The sequence below is a fragment of the Bactrocera dorsalis genome, chromosome 1, assembly GCF_023373825.1.
Source record: "Bactrocera dorsalis isolate Fly_Bdor chromosome 1, ASM2337382v1, whole genome shotgun sequence".
NCBI lineage: Eukaryota > Metazoa > Arthropoda > Insecta > Diptera > Tephritidae > Bactrocera > Bactrocera dorsalis.
This window is the reverse complement of record NC_064303.1, coordinates 14,691,924-14,706,019: the sequence shown is the minus strand read 5'-3', so window position 1 is coordinate 14,706,019 and position 14,096 is coordinate 14,691,924. Positions and strand designations below refer to the sequence as shown.

At 37.3% G+C, this 14,096-nt stretch overlaps 2 protein-coding genes across 2 annotated transcripts in view; both read left to right on the top strand.

The window, feature by feature from the left end:
• Positions 1–14,096, top strand: part of LOC105228504 (zinc finger protein Xfin) — a 112,573-nt gene that overhangs the window by 40,565 nt on the left and 57,912 nt on the right. Inside the window, exons 5-6 of the mRNA XM_049446903.1 lie at positions 5,806–6,198; positions 8,573–8,646. Coding sequence (XP_049302860.1) covers positions 5,806–6,124 — 319 coding nt within the window. The 3' untranslated portion in view covers positions 6,125–6,198; positions 8,573–8,646. The remainder of the gene's footprint in view (positions 1–5,805; positions 6,199–8,572; positions 8,647–14,096) is intronic.
• LOC105228485 (cytohesin-1) overlaps positions 7,121–14,096 on the top strand; it is an 82,722-nt gene continuing 75,746 nt past the window's right edge. Inside the window, exons 1-2 of the mRNA XM_019991114.3 lie at positions 7,121–7,367; positions 8,573–8,646. Coding sequence (XP_019846673.1) covers positions 7,286–7,367; positions 8,573–8,646 — 156 coding nt within the window. The 5' untranslated portion in view covers positions 7,121–7,285. The remainder of the gene's footprint in view (positions 7,368–8,572; positions 8,647–14,096) is intronic.

The following is a 14,096-nucleotide window of genomic DNA, read 5'->3' as shown; positions in this document are numbered from 1 at the left end:
GTTTACAAATTATAAGTTTTTCAATATAATGTTCCTGAGCCATTAAGCCTTGGAGCTTTAGTTACCTTGACATCCCTTAAGAGCAAAATCATTGCAGAAGCTATGTTTTTGGAAAGCTGTGCTAAGAATTTATAAGTTTTTCAAAATGCTTTTCTTGGGCCGCTAACCTTTTCAGCTTTAGCTACCATAATACTCTTCTAAAGCAAAGACTTTGAAAAAGATATATTCTTGCAAAACTCTACTGTTCTTAGAAAGCTGCTTTAAGAAGCTTTTCAAAATACTATTGTTGAATCACTAAGACTCTTAGTTTTGGATACCAAAATAGTCTTTTAGTGACAAAAGGCACTAAGCTTTGGAGCTTTAGCTATTGTAATATCCCTTAGAGCAAGCAGAGATTTACAAAAGTAATTTTTATGGGTCATTGAGATAATCGGAACTCAAGTTCAGACATTCCAGGTGGTTTGTATTCCAGCGTGACAGTGACAATATATTTCAAAGTGACAGAGACAAGACATGAAGGTGATATTCTCGCCATTATGCAATCGTTGAACTTTCGTTCTTTTTTTTAACAAAAATCTTGGGCTTCAGAAAACATAATTTTCATGCAGCTTATGCTGATTTTCGGGAAGAAAAAATATTTTTTTGTATAATTGCAACCAACACATTCTCCAGGCTTTAGTCATTTCTCGCGTTTGTCACAAAATATGTTTTAGCATTACTCGCCAGCAAACTAATTGTGAGCAATAGGAATATCTGCAATTAGTGATCGCTGAACAGCGTTTATTGCTGCTGTTGTTGCGCGCGTTGCTGTTGTTGTTGTTAAGCATGCACATGGACTTGTGAATTTCCCTTTCTTGTTCACACACACAAACACACACACAGGCACACATATCGACTTTGATCTGTGTACGATTGGTCGTCGTTGTGCTGCTGTCAGGGCTGGATTGTGGCCGCGACTCCACTCCGAAATGAGGTGGCGAGGCACGCAGACCATTATTTGCCGCTAATTAAGCTCACCGCGTGCGCGCACAAACCCACACACAAACAAACATGTTGACATACATACATTCGGACATATTTACGTAGAATTTACAACGAACTGAACGCAGCGAAAAATACCACTTGCCAATTCCAGCATAACACGCGTTCCACCGCGCAGCAGCTGAAGGTCCTCCGGCCGGACGACAACAACGGTGCGCGCCGACGGACGCATGGACGGATGAACGTACCGAGATACAACAGCAACACCAGCACTTTTGTTGCACTGCGTTTTTTGTGTATGTTTTTTGCTTTTGTTGTTTTTGTCCACTATCGATTGGGCAGGCGGCTTCTGGAACGGCTTTGGTGGCAATTAATTCCACCATAGCAGTCCGAAAACTGATAAATGCTGTGAATGTGCGCGCTGCGCTTGGCCGGTGAATCGATGAATTGATGGCGGGTCGCGCGGCGCTTACATACATACTATGTATGAGGACGGTCCGATAATAACTTAGCTTTACTGACCGATTGCTTTAATATTGGAAAATGAATTTTCTGTCGTGTACGATTTCTTAAGTGACTGCTGTCAAAATATAGGGGAAAAGTCGAGGACGTGTGAAACAAGTCGAGGACGTGTGGAAGAAGTCGAGGACGTGTAGAACAAGTCGGGGACGTCTGTAACCAATCGAGTTCGCGAATAAAAAAAAAACACCGTAGAAGAGCTAGTTCAGTCGGTTATTCGGCTCTCGTTTTTGAAAAGGAAAACATGTAGTGAAGTCAAAGATCACTTGGATGATACGATATAGACTTTAAAATTGATTTCACAGGTTTGAAGTTGGCCTCACGTCGGGTTTTGATCAATCATACACTAACTGTAATGTTTAAGCGCAGTCCGAGGGAGTTTTGGTCTTTCGACTCGACCGTCGTTAAAACTTCGATCCACTAGTACTCACCAGAAACCATGGAACAGTCCAAACATTGGACTCCATTGGCGAACTTACTCTGAGGAAGAAAAAAGACTGTCATAGCTACCATAAGGCTCTTCTGTGTAGAATTATTGGTGACTTCGTGACCGTCGATAAAACATGGATCCACTAGTACTCACCAGAAACCAAGGAACAGTTCAAACAGAGGACTTCATCGGGAACCTTGCTCCGAAGGAGGCAAAAGACTGTCATAACGGTCCTAAGGCTCTTCCATGCAGTAGTATTGGTCGGATTCGGGCCCAATTTGGCGAAGACTAAATTGCTCTTCTACTATAACAAGGCGCCGGCTTACAACTCTGCTCTCACTATGTCCAAATTGGTCGAACCAGACTATAAACTGCTCTTCATCTTCAGTATTCTCAAGGTTTGGCTCGGTACGAACTCTTTTTTTTCGGTGACGAATAACGAAAAACAGTCCGATTTTGCTAAAACTAATATAGCCGAGTTTACAAATTCAAGGCTGTTTTCTTCTCTTCATTGGAAGTAATTTTACGTGGCGGGTCCCAAACCCAACGCCTTCTCACTTTAGCTCGCCTTCGAACGGATGTTTTTTGGCTACCCTATACTGGGTCTAAGACAGGAGGTCGTGAGCTGCTTGAGTCATATGTAAAAGAATCGTTTCTGACCACTCCCAAGTGCATGGCGCTCAGAGAACCTTCCTTACTTGCGTGAACTTCTACACATGGCTCGATCCTCCGACAATGGTCTCAAAAATCGCCAGCTAAACTTATACTATTCCGAGAAATAAAATTCCATGCTTCCAAAATATCCGTCATCCTTTGGTACGTCAAATAATTATCGAACCAACCTCGTATGTGTGTGTTGTTATATGTTATGTTGCAGCACCAGGCACCAGTCGTCGTCGTCGTCGTCGTCGGCGCGTTAGAGTCGTGTTTTGGTGATTTTAACTCACATTTCATTTCATTCGATTTGGACATTTTCATCTGATTTCAGTTCACTACAGCCGAATGGCGAATTAGTTTCGTTTGTATGACTCTTGTTGTCGCTGTTGTTGTTGTTATTCCCTGTAGCTACTCGTACAGGACGAGGCAGAAATTCCTCAGCGGCTCATTGTGGTCGCATATGGCCATTGATTAGCTGTTGCTGCTGGTTTATATGTCCAGTCGCTTTGGGTCGGTATTCGGCACCGTTTGGGGCATGGTGCAGCATGTACTCGCTGGTTGTTGTTGTATTTCGTGCGTATTTCTCATTATTTATTTCCTTATTTCCTTGTTGGAGTTGAGTTGGGTCATTTTGCGCGCGCGGCAATGATGTGTCGTCCATCGATAGATCGATCTGTGGTGGTGTGCAAGACTCTTAAATTAACAATTAACTGAGGTTTTGTGCAAACTTTCGTTGCCGCTTGCCAGTTTTACGCTTTGTTTATTACCTACTTGTACGAATTACAAGCATTTATGCGGTTAAGCCACGAAAAATACTCGAGAAAAACGAAACCTGTGAATGCTTGGTGGCTGCCTCACACTTTATCCCTTGCTAAAACCAAGTTGATCCTTTCTTAAGATAAGTGGTGGGTAGTTTTGAGCTCCAGTGGTCTGATTTGTAATTACGCTTGGTAGCTTTCTCTCTGAATTAAGCTTAGTCTCTAAGTTTTGTCGGAATATATTAAAATATGTAGAATATATTAAAAGCTTAAATACCGTTGAGTTTCTGAAGTGGTGATTCAGATTCCCTGCGCTGATTTGTTATTGATTTGCCAACTGAAGCTTGAAATGCTAGAATAGCAACATGAACTCACTCAATTTATACTAATTATCATCCACAGAGCTCACAGGTACTATAAGAACTCAAAATCTTGCGCTTAACAGAACTGTTCTTCTTGAATTTTTTCTTGTAATATTATTATACGATCCATGTTTTTTGAAACATCTTTATGTTCTTGTAAAGTATTCTACTGAAAATCCCTAGGCAACGCTGCACGTCTTACGTTCATTACCACATCAATTTCGCAACGAAGGTCTTTTGAAACTTCGGTCCTTTGAATTTCGACATCCACAAAGCTCCCAGGTACTGTAAGAACTCCAAATCCAAATAAAAGCGTTGAAGAGATCTTCCTTTCTTGGATTGTATACTTTAATAATGGCATAAGGTCCATGATTTTAGAAATACCTTCATGTTCTTTTCCAAGTATTCTACACCAGTCAATTTTGCGCGTCTCATGTTCATTCCCTTGAAACCACTGAGGACACATCTTTTCGCAACGAAGGTCTTTTGAAGCTTCGGTCCTTTGAGTTTCGACATAAAAAAGGTATAATGGCATAGATTGCATAAATGCTTACAATCAACTTCCGTTGAATCCCTCAGATAGAGTTTTTGGCTGTATACCCATTACTCCGTTAAGGAAGAAGTGTTCTATTCCTTATTCTAATTCACTCGGTGAATGGTTCTATCGTGGTCTGTGAAAGTATTTCAGTATCACTTTTTGTAAAATGGAAGATGAGAGCAGCTCTACGAAGGGTTACTTCGTGGACTATGGCAATATACAGGTCTCACTTTTAGGAACATGGAATGTGAGATTGTGTATTTCATATTTTTCACTGGGAGTTCTGGAAGTTCCCTCAGAAAAATTCCTCTTTATTCTAATCCACTAGGCGAAAAGCTCTTTCGAGGTCCGTGAAAATATTTCACTCACTCACAAAAGTATCACATTTTGGAAAACGGAAGGTGAGAAGATCTCTGCGAAGGGTTATTTCTTGGACTGTGGCAATATGTATACCCGTCTCACTTTTTGGAACATGGAAAGTGAGACCGTATATTTCATAGTTTTTGCTCGGAGTTCCGAAAGTTAGAGCTTTTTTATCTCAGAATCTTCCATGTGTTCTAAGCAGTCCAATGAAACAAAGAATTAAAAATGGTGAAAATAATAGTCAGAAGCATTATGGGACAGTTTTGGTTTTTATTTAATCTGGGTTAGTGTTGTCGTTGTACCTCAGTCTTGTTCAGCGTAAAGCGCATTGAAGTCAATTAAAAGGCAGGTTCAGGAAACGGGCTCTTTCTTCAGGTCAAGCCATAGAAAAAGAGGTGTGAGGAAACCGTTCTCACGACAGTCGAGTCTACGTAACCGGAACGGACCCGGATTTTTATCGACCAAGGACTGTCAACTTGGCAGAATTCTGCCGCTACAGCAACACACAGGTGTTAGTGGAGTTGGGTTGGACATGCAAAGAGGTGGTTAGTCCCACGCGCTCCTTTGCTTGCAGGACATACGTTTAGTATGCCAGAGTCTAATCTGACCTATCCGCGGTAGGTGTTGTTTCGACTCCAAAGGCTTCTGCTACTGGAGGAGTCAATGAAAGTGTTAAAATCTCCACTGTGAATGGCGTTAGTAATCGTCAAATTAATTCCCACCACAAACGGTTCGACGTTACCTCCCTTCCGGGCTCTCGGAGAGATTCTTCCGTAAACTTCTCTTTTACTAGGTGTAACAAATCCAATGAATGGACCCATCTTAAAGCCTGTACTGCCAACGCACAACAGCGACATGAACCTTCTACAACAGTGTTCTGGTTTTAGGCTCCCGGTCGCAGTCAGTGTTAGCTGATGCTGCGGAGCGGGCGAGGACTAAAATATTTTTCTGTCAAACGCACTCTGAAAAACGGGATAAAATTGTCATTATCTCTATTTATATATGACAGTCTTGACAAGAAGTTCCTTTCAAAATGTAGGTGTCATATTTTTAGAGTATTTTATGATTAATCCACGGAAGGTCTACTGCACTTTTATGCTTCCTGAGCTTTATTTCCCGTTATCTGTACTGTCTTGACTGACTGACGGACTTGAAATAATTTATAAAACCCTCTAACTTCTCTTTTCCTGTTTCCAGGCACTCCCGCACCCACCTAGCGCCTTCGAAGTGGTTTACTTGCGACAAGTGTGAATTCAAGGCGCGCATCAAGGGCCACCTCAAACGTCATATGCGCACACACACAGGTGAAAAACCCTTTCAATGTCGCTACTGTCTCTTCCGCTGCAGTACTTTCGACAATTTGCGTAAGCATGTGCTTAAAACCGGCAAACATCCAGGCAAATTCATCTACGAATGTGAACATTGCAATAACGTCGGGCAAAAGAAATCCTTCAAAACCAATTCATATCACGAGTTTCAGGCGCACAATGCAGAAATGCATGGCAAGAGAGTGTAGGCTACCTAAGTAGTACGGAGATAGCAGGGAGGAACGTGTACTAGTCAATTAATGCCAGATATTTATAATATAAGGTAAGTGCCTGCAAGCCAACTATCGGTTAAATCACTGGTTAATTACCTAACAGCGCTAACAGAGATGTCTGTCAAAGTTTCCAAGAGTTTCTTAAGTCCGAATTCAATGTATCAGAGCTTCAGTAATCATGTTGCTGGGTCAGCGCAGCATGCCAATCAATTTCTTGGGCTTTCTGTATAGTTGTCTTTACTAGAATTGGTACGAAACACGGCTAAACGTCACTACAGCGCCATCTTGTAGTGAGTTTGACACTGGATTCGGCGCTTAGTCTTATCTACACTTTATCTCAGCATTCGAAACATCGAATTACTTAGCTCACCACCGCTAGATGTTACGACGCTTTTTTTTACCTGAGCACGGTTTGTGTCGTTGCTAACTCCCACTCCGTTTATTTCGAGTTAAAACCGTGAATCAAGGTGTGTCTGTCATTGCGCAAATTTTCTTTGACCTTACAAATTTTCATTAGAAGCGCCAAGTTTCGTTTCATTACAAGCAAACGAACTGTAGAATTAAAGAGATTTAAAAAAATATTTTTATCCATAAAATAATCATTTATAACCGTTAAATCATTTTGAACCTTGAAATATATTTTTATATATTATAAAATTTACTCAAATATTCATACAATTTACACACCCTGTTGGGAACGAATAATGGGAAGTGGCAGGTAACCAAAAACATGAAAGTTGCCATTTTCCATTACAACTTTTCTTATACTTTTTGTTGCTATTTTCTCAGCTCACTTCGAACGCAACAATAAAATTATTGTTAAATTTTTATAAACTATTATTTTAAAGCATACAATTTACTTTTATACGTAAATTGCTTTAAAAATGTCAAGCAAATTTTATTTATCAAACATTTAAATGTCAAAAACTATATGGCAGCACTGTCACAATTTGACTTTTCTCTATGTGAAGAAACGAGAAGAAATAAACGCGTCGAAACTTGCAACGAAAAAACTCCGATTTGTGTTCAATTCTTATATTTGTGTATTGTGTGTGTGAAAATTGTGAATATTCATAATGAAAATAATTAATTAAATATATAAATTAGTGCGGTAAATAAAGCTGTGCGTTAGCTAAAATGATTAGTACGATGGATAATCGGTCGTACGGTGCGATTTCGAAGGCGTCCACCGCTGGTCGCAGCGACTTTACAGCGCCAGGTAAATTGAGAAGGAAAAAAACGAAAAAGCAGCAAAGCAAAGCATAGAAACATGAAAATACTGTTGGAATGAAGTACTTGCCACAATATAAATAATTAACCAATTGTGTAAATTCCAACATAATGAAATATGTGCCTCATTACAAAACAATTGTACGCTATATGATAAATAAACATGAGCTTATGTATGCAAATAACAACATTAGTATATACATACATAAATGTATGTGCAACAAATTTGATGCTAAGCATTTTGTTGACGTTCATGTTTTTATTGGCAGCCAGGTGAAAGTCCAGGAGCATAAAATATGCACAGTTTTTTGAATGGATTGAAACTTGTGTAAATACATGTAAAATAAACGACTTTTATTTAACTAAAATGTTAGAAAAAACAATAATTTTTATGAAGAATGTGTCTTCTTCATTAATTGCAATATGTTAATCATCCAGTTCATACCCCTGTTGAGCAATGTCTTCTGAATTTAATAAGCGCTCATTGAATTTACAGCGGGACACTCCTTGTCTGCCAACGTTCATTGACGTCCGTCCATATTTATTGAACACTGCAAATTAGTTCTAGGCTGTTTTGGTACGTAAAGCCATTTAGCAATTGGCGAATTGGGGAGGTGGCTTACCTAATTTGTGTGCGACCACGAAGGTATTAGGAAAGTAATTGACACACAAGAATTAGACGCACATAAGAGCTGTTTGTGTAATCAACTATTGTGAGAAGTGTACATAATACGAATATTGTGGAAGTTAAAAATTTTTTGTGTCATTCTAAATTTATGACTGGCGATTTATTAGGGCGAAAATGGGTGAATAAATATTTGTTGAAAAGTGTTGTTTGCTTTTAGTTTTATTGCAATTGAATTAAGCCGCAAAAATATGAACAAGAAGAACTGTCACAACAAGAGTTTGTGTTGCCTTTGACATAAAAATAATATTTATATATAATTAAACTCATTACCGCTAAATATTTGTGCCAAATATAATATATAAATGGCTTTCATTAAAAATAAGTAGTAAATAAAATACTGCCAAAGAACAAACCGCGCTTAACAATGGCTATTGCCATTCTCTGTGGCATACTTTGCACATTTCACCTGTCATATTTTAACTATGCTTGCTTACTGCTGTGCTATTTTCTTTATTTTTGTCTGTCTTATTGGCCATAATTTCTTATTTTATTCTCATTTCTTGCAGAATTAACTCCTGAACAGCAGAAGCTGTTAATTGAGCTACGACGAAAAAAGCAGGAACTTTTGCTGGAAATTCAGGTAAGTGCTTTTGCTAATATTAGCATAAAACTTGAATTTTTCGTTGTTCTTATATACTCTTCTATAGTTCATTAACTCCAATTGGCTCATACAAAAAGCGTGTCTTATCTTCCTGCAATTAATTCGTCATTTACTTCTGCTGCTCTCAAATCCACTTATTTTTACTGTCAAAATGAGTCATATGTGTAGTGTTCAATGTGAAAAGATTTGTTTTGCTTGGCGCTTTGTAGCTCAATTCAAGCCGTGTGCAGATTAGCTGCACAGCCGCGCCTTGTAAAGCCAGACTTTGCTTCTTTTGCTAATGTCAAGCTGCAGTACAAAGTCGCAGACGCTTTGTTTGCTTTTGTTTTCTAATGTTAAACCTTGTTTTTTATTGTAAAAAAGACAATGTATTTTTTAATTTTTTTCGGAAATAGTGTTTCCATAAAGCAAGTAATGCTGCCCCAGCACTTTTTATTGCTTCGTCTTAATTTGTAAATACATCATGTTTGTTTCTTATTGTAATTTTGGCATTACCCCGCTTTTCTTTGTTTATTTGGTTTGCTTGTTTACTAATTGAGTGGCGGATTCGCTGAAATGTTAAATTTGTGCAGCTTATTTGCATACATGCTTTATTGTATGTTTCCAATTACTCATTGACACATTTCTCATTTCTTAGACAGTTCGGCTTCTCTTTTACGGTGTCATGTGGGTAGGGTTATAAAATTTTATTAGACCCTATACAAAGTTTATTAAGTTTGCCTTGAAGGTTGTAACATCTTGTAGGAAGCATCGGAGGACCTATGAAATATTATATATAAATGTATAAATGATCAGCTTGACGAGACGAATTGAGTTGATTTAGCCTTATCCGTATGTTATTTATAAGCGAACTTTCCTGAATTTTTGAGGTATCGCTGTAAAATTTTGTTCACGTCCCTTTTTCGCAAAAAGCTATTTATCTGTCAGAACCGCCAATATCAGACCAATCTACCACATAGTTGCCATATCAACTGTACGATAAAAATAAAGTTCGGGTATGGAAAAAAATATTTATTTGATGATATATTTTCACGATACTTGTGCAATAATGTTCAAAAATGTTATTAAGATCGGAACACTATAACATATAGCTGTAAATTAAAACTGATCGATGAAAATCAAGAGGAAGTTCTTTTCTATAGTCCCGTATGTTATAAGAAATCAGCTGTGAAACGTATTATTATTGCTTTAAAACAGCCGCAGTTAGCGTTTTTCTTGTTTTTATTAAATTTTCTTTAACTTTTTACTTTATCACTTATCACACCAACAAAATACATATTAAAAACCGCAATCACGTCGTTTACTCACGCGACTTTGTTTTTTTTTTCTCAAATATATATTATAGTGGGCGTGAGAATTACGTATTTGTCGAGGCGAGACTTACCGGCGCTTTAAATTAGAAATAATAATTTTTTAAAATAAACACCAGCTGTTTGGGCGGTCACCGCGTGCCTAACTAGTTATGCAAATTTGTAACAACGTGCACCATAAAAAGTGACCGATTGCAACCAGTTTTTGTTATAATATTAGTGATATAGTTGCACGTGCTGACGTCCGAAAGCGAGTAGTAAACAATTTTGTTGTTTTTTTTTCACTTGCATATTATCACTATTCACTTTAAAATTGTTTTTCGAGTTGCGTTTTAACTTTTTTTTTTTACATTTGCTTAGTCGACTTTTTCGGCTCGCACATGGTTTTTTATTTTTCCGGAAAGTCAAATTGGCAGTTGTAAGCGCGCTTTGACAATCCAATTGTCCGAACGGTAGTTCCCGCCTGATTTTAGTGTTAATAGTTAGTTGTTCGTTGCAAAATTAGTTAATTGTTCGTTGCTAAATTAATTAATTGTTCGTTTAGTCTTCCGCTTAATTTTCCAAATGAAAGTGCTCTGGTGTTATAAATTGTAAAAAGTATGAAAGTAATGCAAAAGTTAGTCTTTCGCAGAAAAGTGAAATACACCATACAGGTTAGTAAATTTTGTTTTAATTACAATAATAAATGATTTGTAAATATGTTTCTATAAACGCATTTAAATATTGATATGTTAAGTATAAACAAAACCACCAAAATAGCTTGTGTTATCAGCGCACTTAAGTATGTCAATGTCGTAAGAAAATTAATTGTATTCTTATTTTCTTTAAAAATGTAATAAACTGCTAGTGCAAAGATAAGCTTAGCGCACTTGCAGTCATACATACGTATGTATTTACATTAACATATGAAGTGGTAGATACGAACAAGGAAAATTCATTATCACCGCATACTTAAAAATGAATTTAAAAAAATTGTTTTTACATTCATTTAATCAAAATATGTAAAGTCTTTTTATTTTTGACTTCAGTGTTATTGTTTTGGTGCCAGACTAAATTCGATAATTTTTTAAAGAAAACTAAGAAAAAACGTTAACTGCGTCGGCATCGCATTATCTTTATCTTGAATTTGTGGGTTATGTGGTATTATAGGCGTTATGTTTATCGAGATCCATATTTTTTTTTATTTCATCTAACAGCTGTAAAATTCATCTAAAAACTGATTTTTACTTATATGTACGTATTATACTATTTGTTTCTAAAAAAATATTTATTTACACTACAATTTCTATATCAAAATATGTCAAACAAGTAAACTGCTTGAAGCAACTTTACATGCGCCTAAAAGTATGCAACAATATTTGCCGCACTTCGGAATGCTAATGCAATTGTATGTGCTTACATTCAACAAAGAGAATTTCATTAATAAAAATTTTAAAGAGAAAGTCTATAATCAAATTGTTTATGGCTAGAATTCGCATAACTCAGTTTCAAAAATTTTTGATAGCGCTGATATCAAGTGAGTAATTTGTTCATTTGTAGTAAAAATTGTTTACTGAGAAGCTTGCAATGATGAATTAATTAGTATCCATGCGAATTGATGCTTCATATGCGCTGCGCGTGTGTCTCTGAATGAGTCATATTTATTCCGTTAATGAAACACAATAGCGCTTAGTAATTGTAGGTACTTAAGGTTTGGGCAGATCTTTATTTAATATTTGTTTATGATTTTACTGTCGCATTTCCGTTAAATGTTGAGGTTTTTCGTTGAAGATCCAGAATGGAAAATTCTGTGAAATTTTTATATTTCTGTTTCCCAGCGCTGAGGATTAGTTAAAAATGCTTAGCAATGTATATCAGTATGATATTGCACAACTCTGCATATTTCCTCGTGTCCATTCAATTGACATGCCTTTTAATACATCGCACCTCCACCGAACGATCTTTTAGTGGAGCAATCTTTATATGTTGTTGATGATATTCTAACTTACGCATAACCACATGCAAAATAACTGTTAAATTACAACCACAGCCACGCATATACTATGAACGGGTATATTAGGTTTGTAATGTCCAGAAGGAGACGGTGGAGACCTTATAAATTATATATTCCAACTGGTCCCTATATATACTAGAACTAGTTCCCTCAGTTCTTGAGATATCGGACTGAAATTGTGTACAGGTTATTTTCTTACCAAGAAACTGCTTATTTGTCGGAATCGCCGATATCGGTTCACTGTAGCATATAGCTGTCATTCAAACCGGAGGATCAAAATCAGGTTCTTCTATGGAAAACTTTTTTATTTGACAAGATATCTTCTCGAAATTCGGCACAGATTATTGTCCAAGACAATGCCGTAATATCCGCAGATATCGTTGAGATCGGTCCACTATACCATATACTTGTCATACAAACTGATCGATCAAGATAGAGGCCGTGTATGGAAAACTTTTTTATTTGACGAGATATCTTCTTGAAATTCGGAACGGATAATTGTCCAAGACAACGCCATAATGTCCGAAGCTATCATTCAGATCGGACTACTATAGCGTATAGCTGCCATACAAACTGATCGATGATCAAGATAAAACCCTCGTATGGAAAACTTTTTTATTGGACGAGATATCTTCTTGAAATTTGGCACGGATAATAGTCCAAGACAATGCCATAACATCCGAAGCTATCATTCAGATCGGACTACTATAGCGTATAGCTGCCATACAAACTGACCGATCAAAATCAAGCAAAAATACTCTTTAACCCTTTTATGCTTAAAGAAATGCACCTGTGACGAACATTAAGCTGCTATGTAACCGAAGTTAACTTCTTCTCGTGTTTTACTTGAGTTATTGCATTTCTAAATATATTGTCTTCATATTAGTTAATTTTTGTTCTGATCTAACCTCTTTTGTAATATCCCTAATACCAATAACCTCTAATATCCTACCATATTCCACTTGTTTGTCTTCTAATCAGAAGATCTTGCCACCCATATACACTCTTCTGGTTTATTTTATTATCTCTTGTGTAGTTTGCTCTCACTCTCTGTCTATTCAGCGTTTCACTCTCTCGTAAAAATAACGCAAAATTTCATCAAAATAAACCCCGTAGTTTGACGCGTCCATATAAATATGCCAAATATTTGCGTATCTTACAAATTTATACCCGCACTTTCGCTCCACCAACTAAGCGCCATTAATTTAGAGAGCATTTGACATGTATGCATAACTTTTGACAGCCACGCTGTGCGATAATTTTCCATTGATAAGATAAATAAAGTGCTAAATACCGAAAGCAAACAAATGAGCGCGTGTATCTTCGCCAAGAATACAAAAAAAAGTTACTGATCCATCTCAACGTAGCGGCAATAGCAACAGTTGCCAAGAGTAGTTGGTGGCGCGCCACCAAAGAAAAACAAAAACCCCAAAGGCAAGTCAAGTCAACAACAAGCGCATACAAAATAAACACCGTCGTGCAGCGGCGAGAAGTCAGCTATTCAGCCGTTACTTAAAACAAACTTCCGGCAGCCAACGAGAGCGTATGAGCGTATCAAAACAAAGGTAGCAATCGATAGAGGCGTCTCTGTAGTTTTGGTCATTTGCTGACTGCGAGAGCGCGCTCACCAATTGAGGGCTGCCTGGCAGACTGGCTGGTTGGTCGGGTTGTCGTCTGTTTGTTTGTTTGACTGTAGTTGCAGCAGCAGCAGCGAGACCTGCTGAACGTTTCAGCTGTTATTTTTGACGTTACGATTTCAGTCTGAGTTCGAGAATCTAAACAAAATGTTGACGTGACGGTCGATAGACGCGCGCGTAAGCAACAAAACGTTGATAAAAATTGCAAATTTCAAAAAAATAATAATAAACAAAAAAGTGCAATAAGTAAATGAAGTAGTGTATATTTTATAAATTTTTATAAAAAAAAATATTTGCAAATTGTTGCCAGCTTTGTCGTTAAAAAAGTGTTTTCCGTTGAAAGTGCGCCTGAAGTTTTGGCTTAAAAGTGTAAAGTGAAAAGAAAGTGCAAAAATTCTTGGGCCAAAGCAGTAAGCATTGCAAATATATAGTGAATATATAGTGTGACAACAACAACAACAACAAGTTATAATGAAAAGCAATAGCATG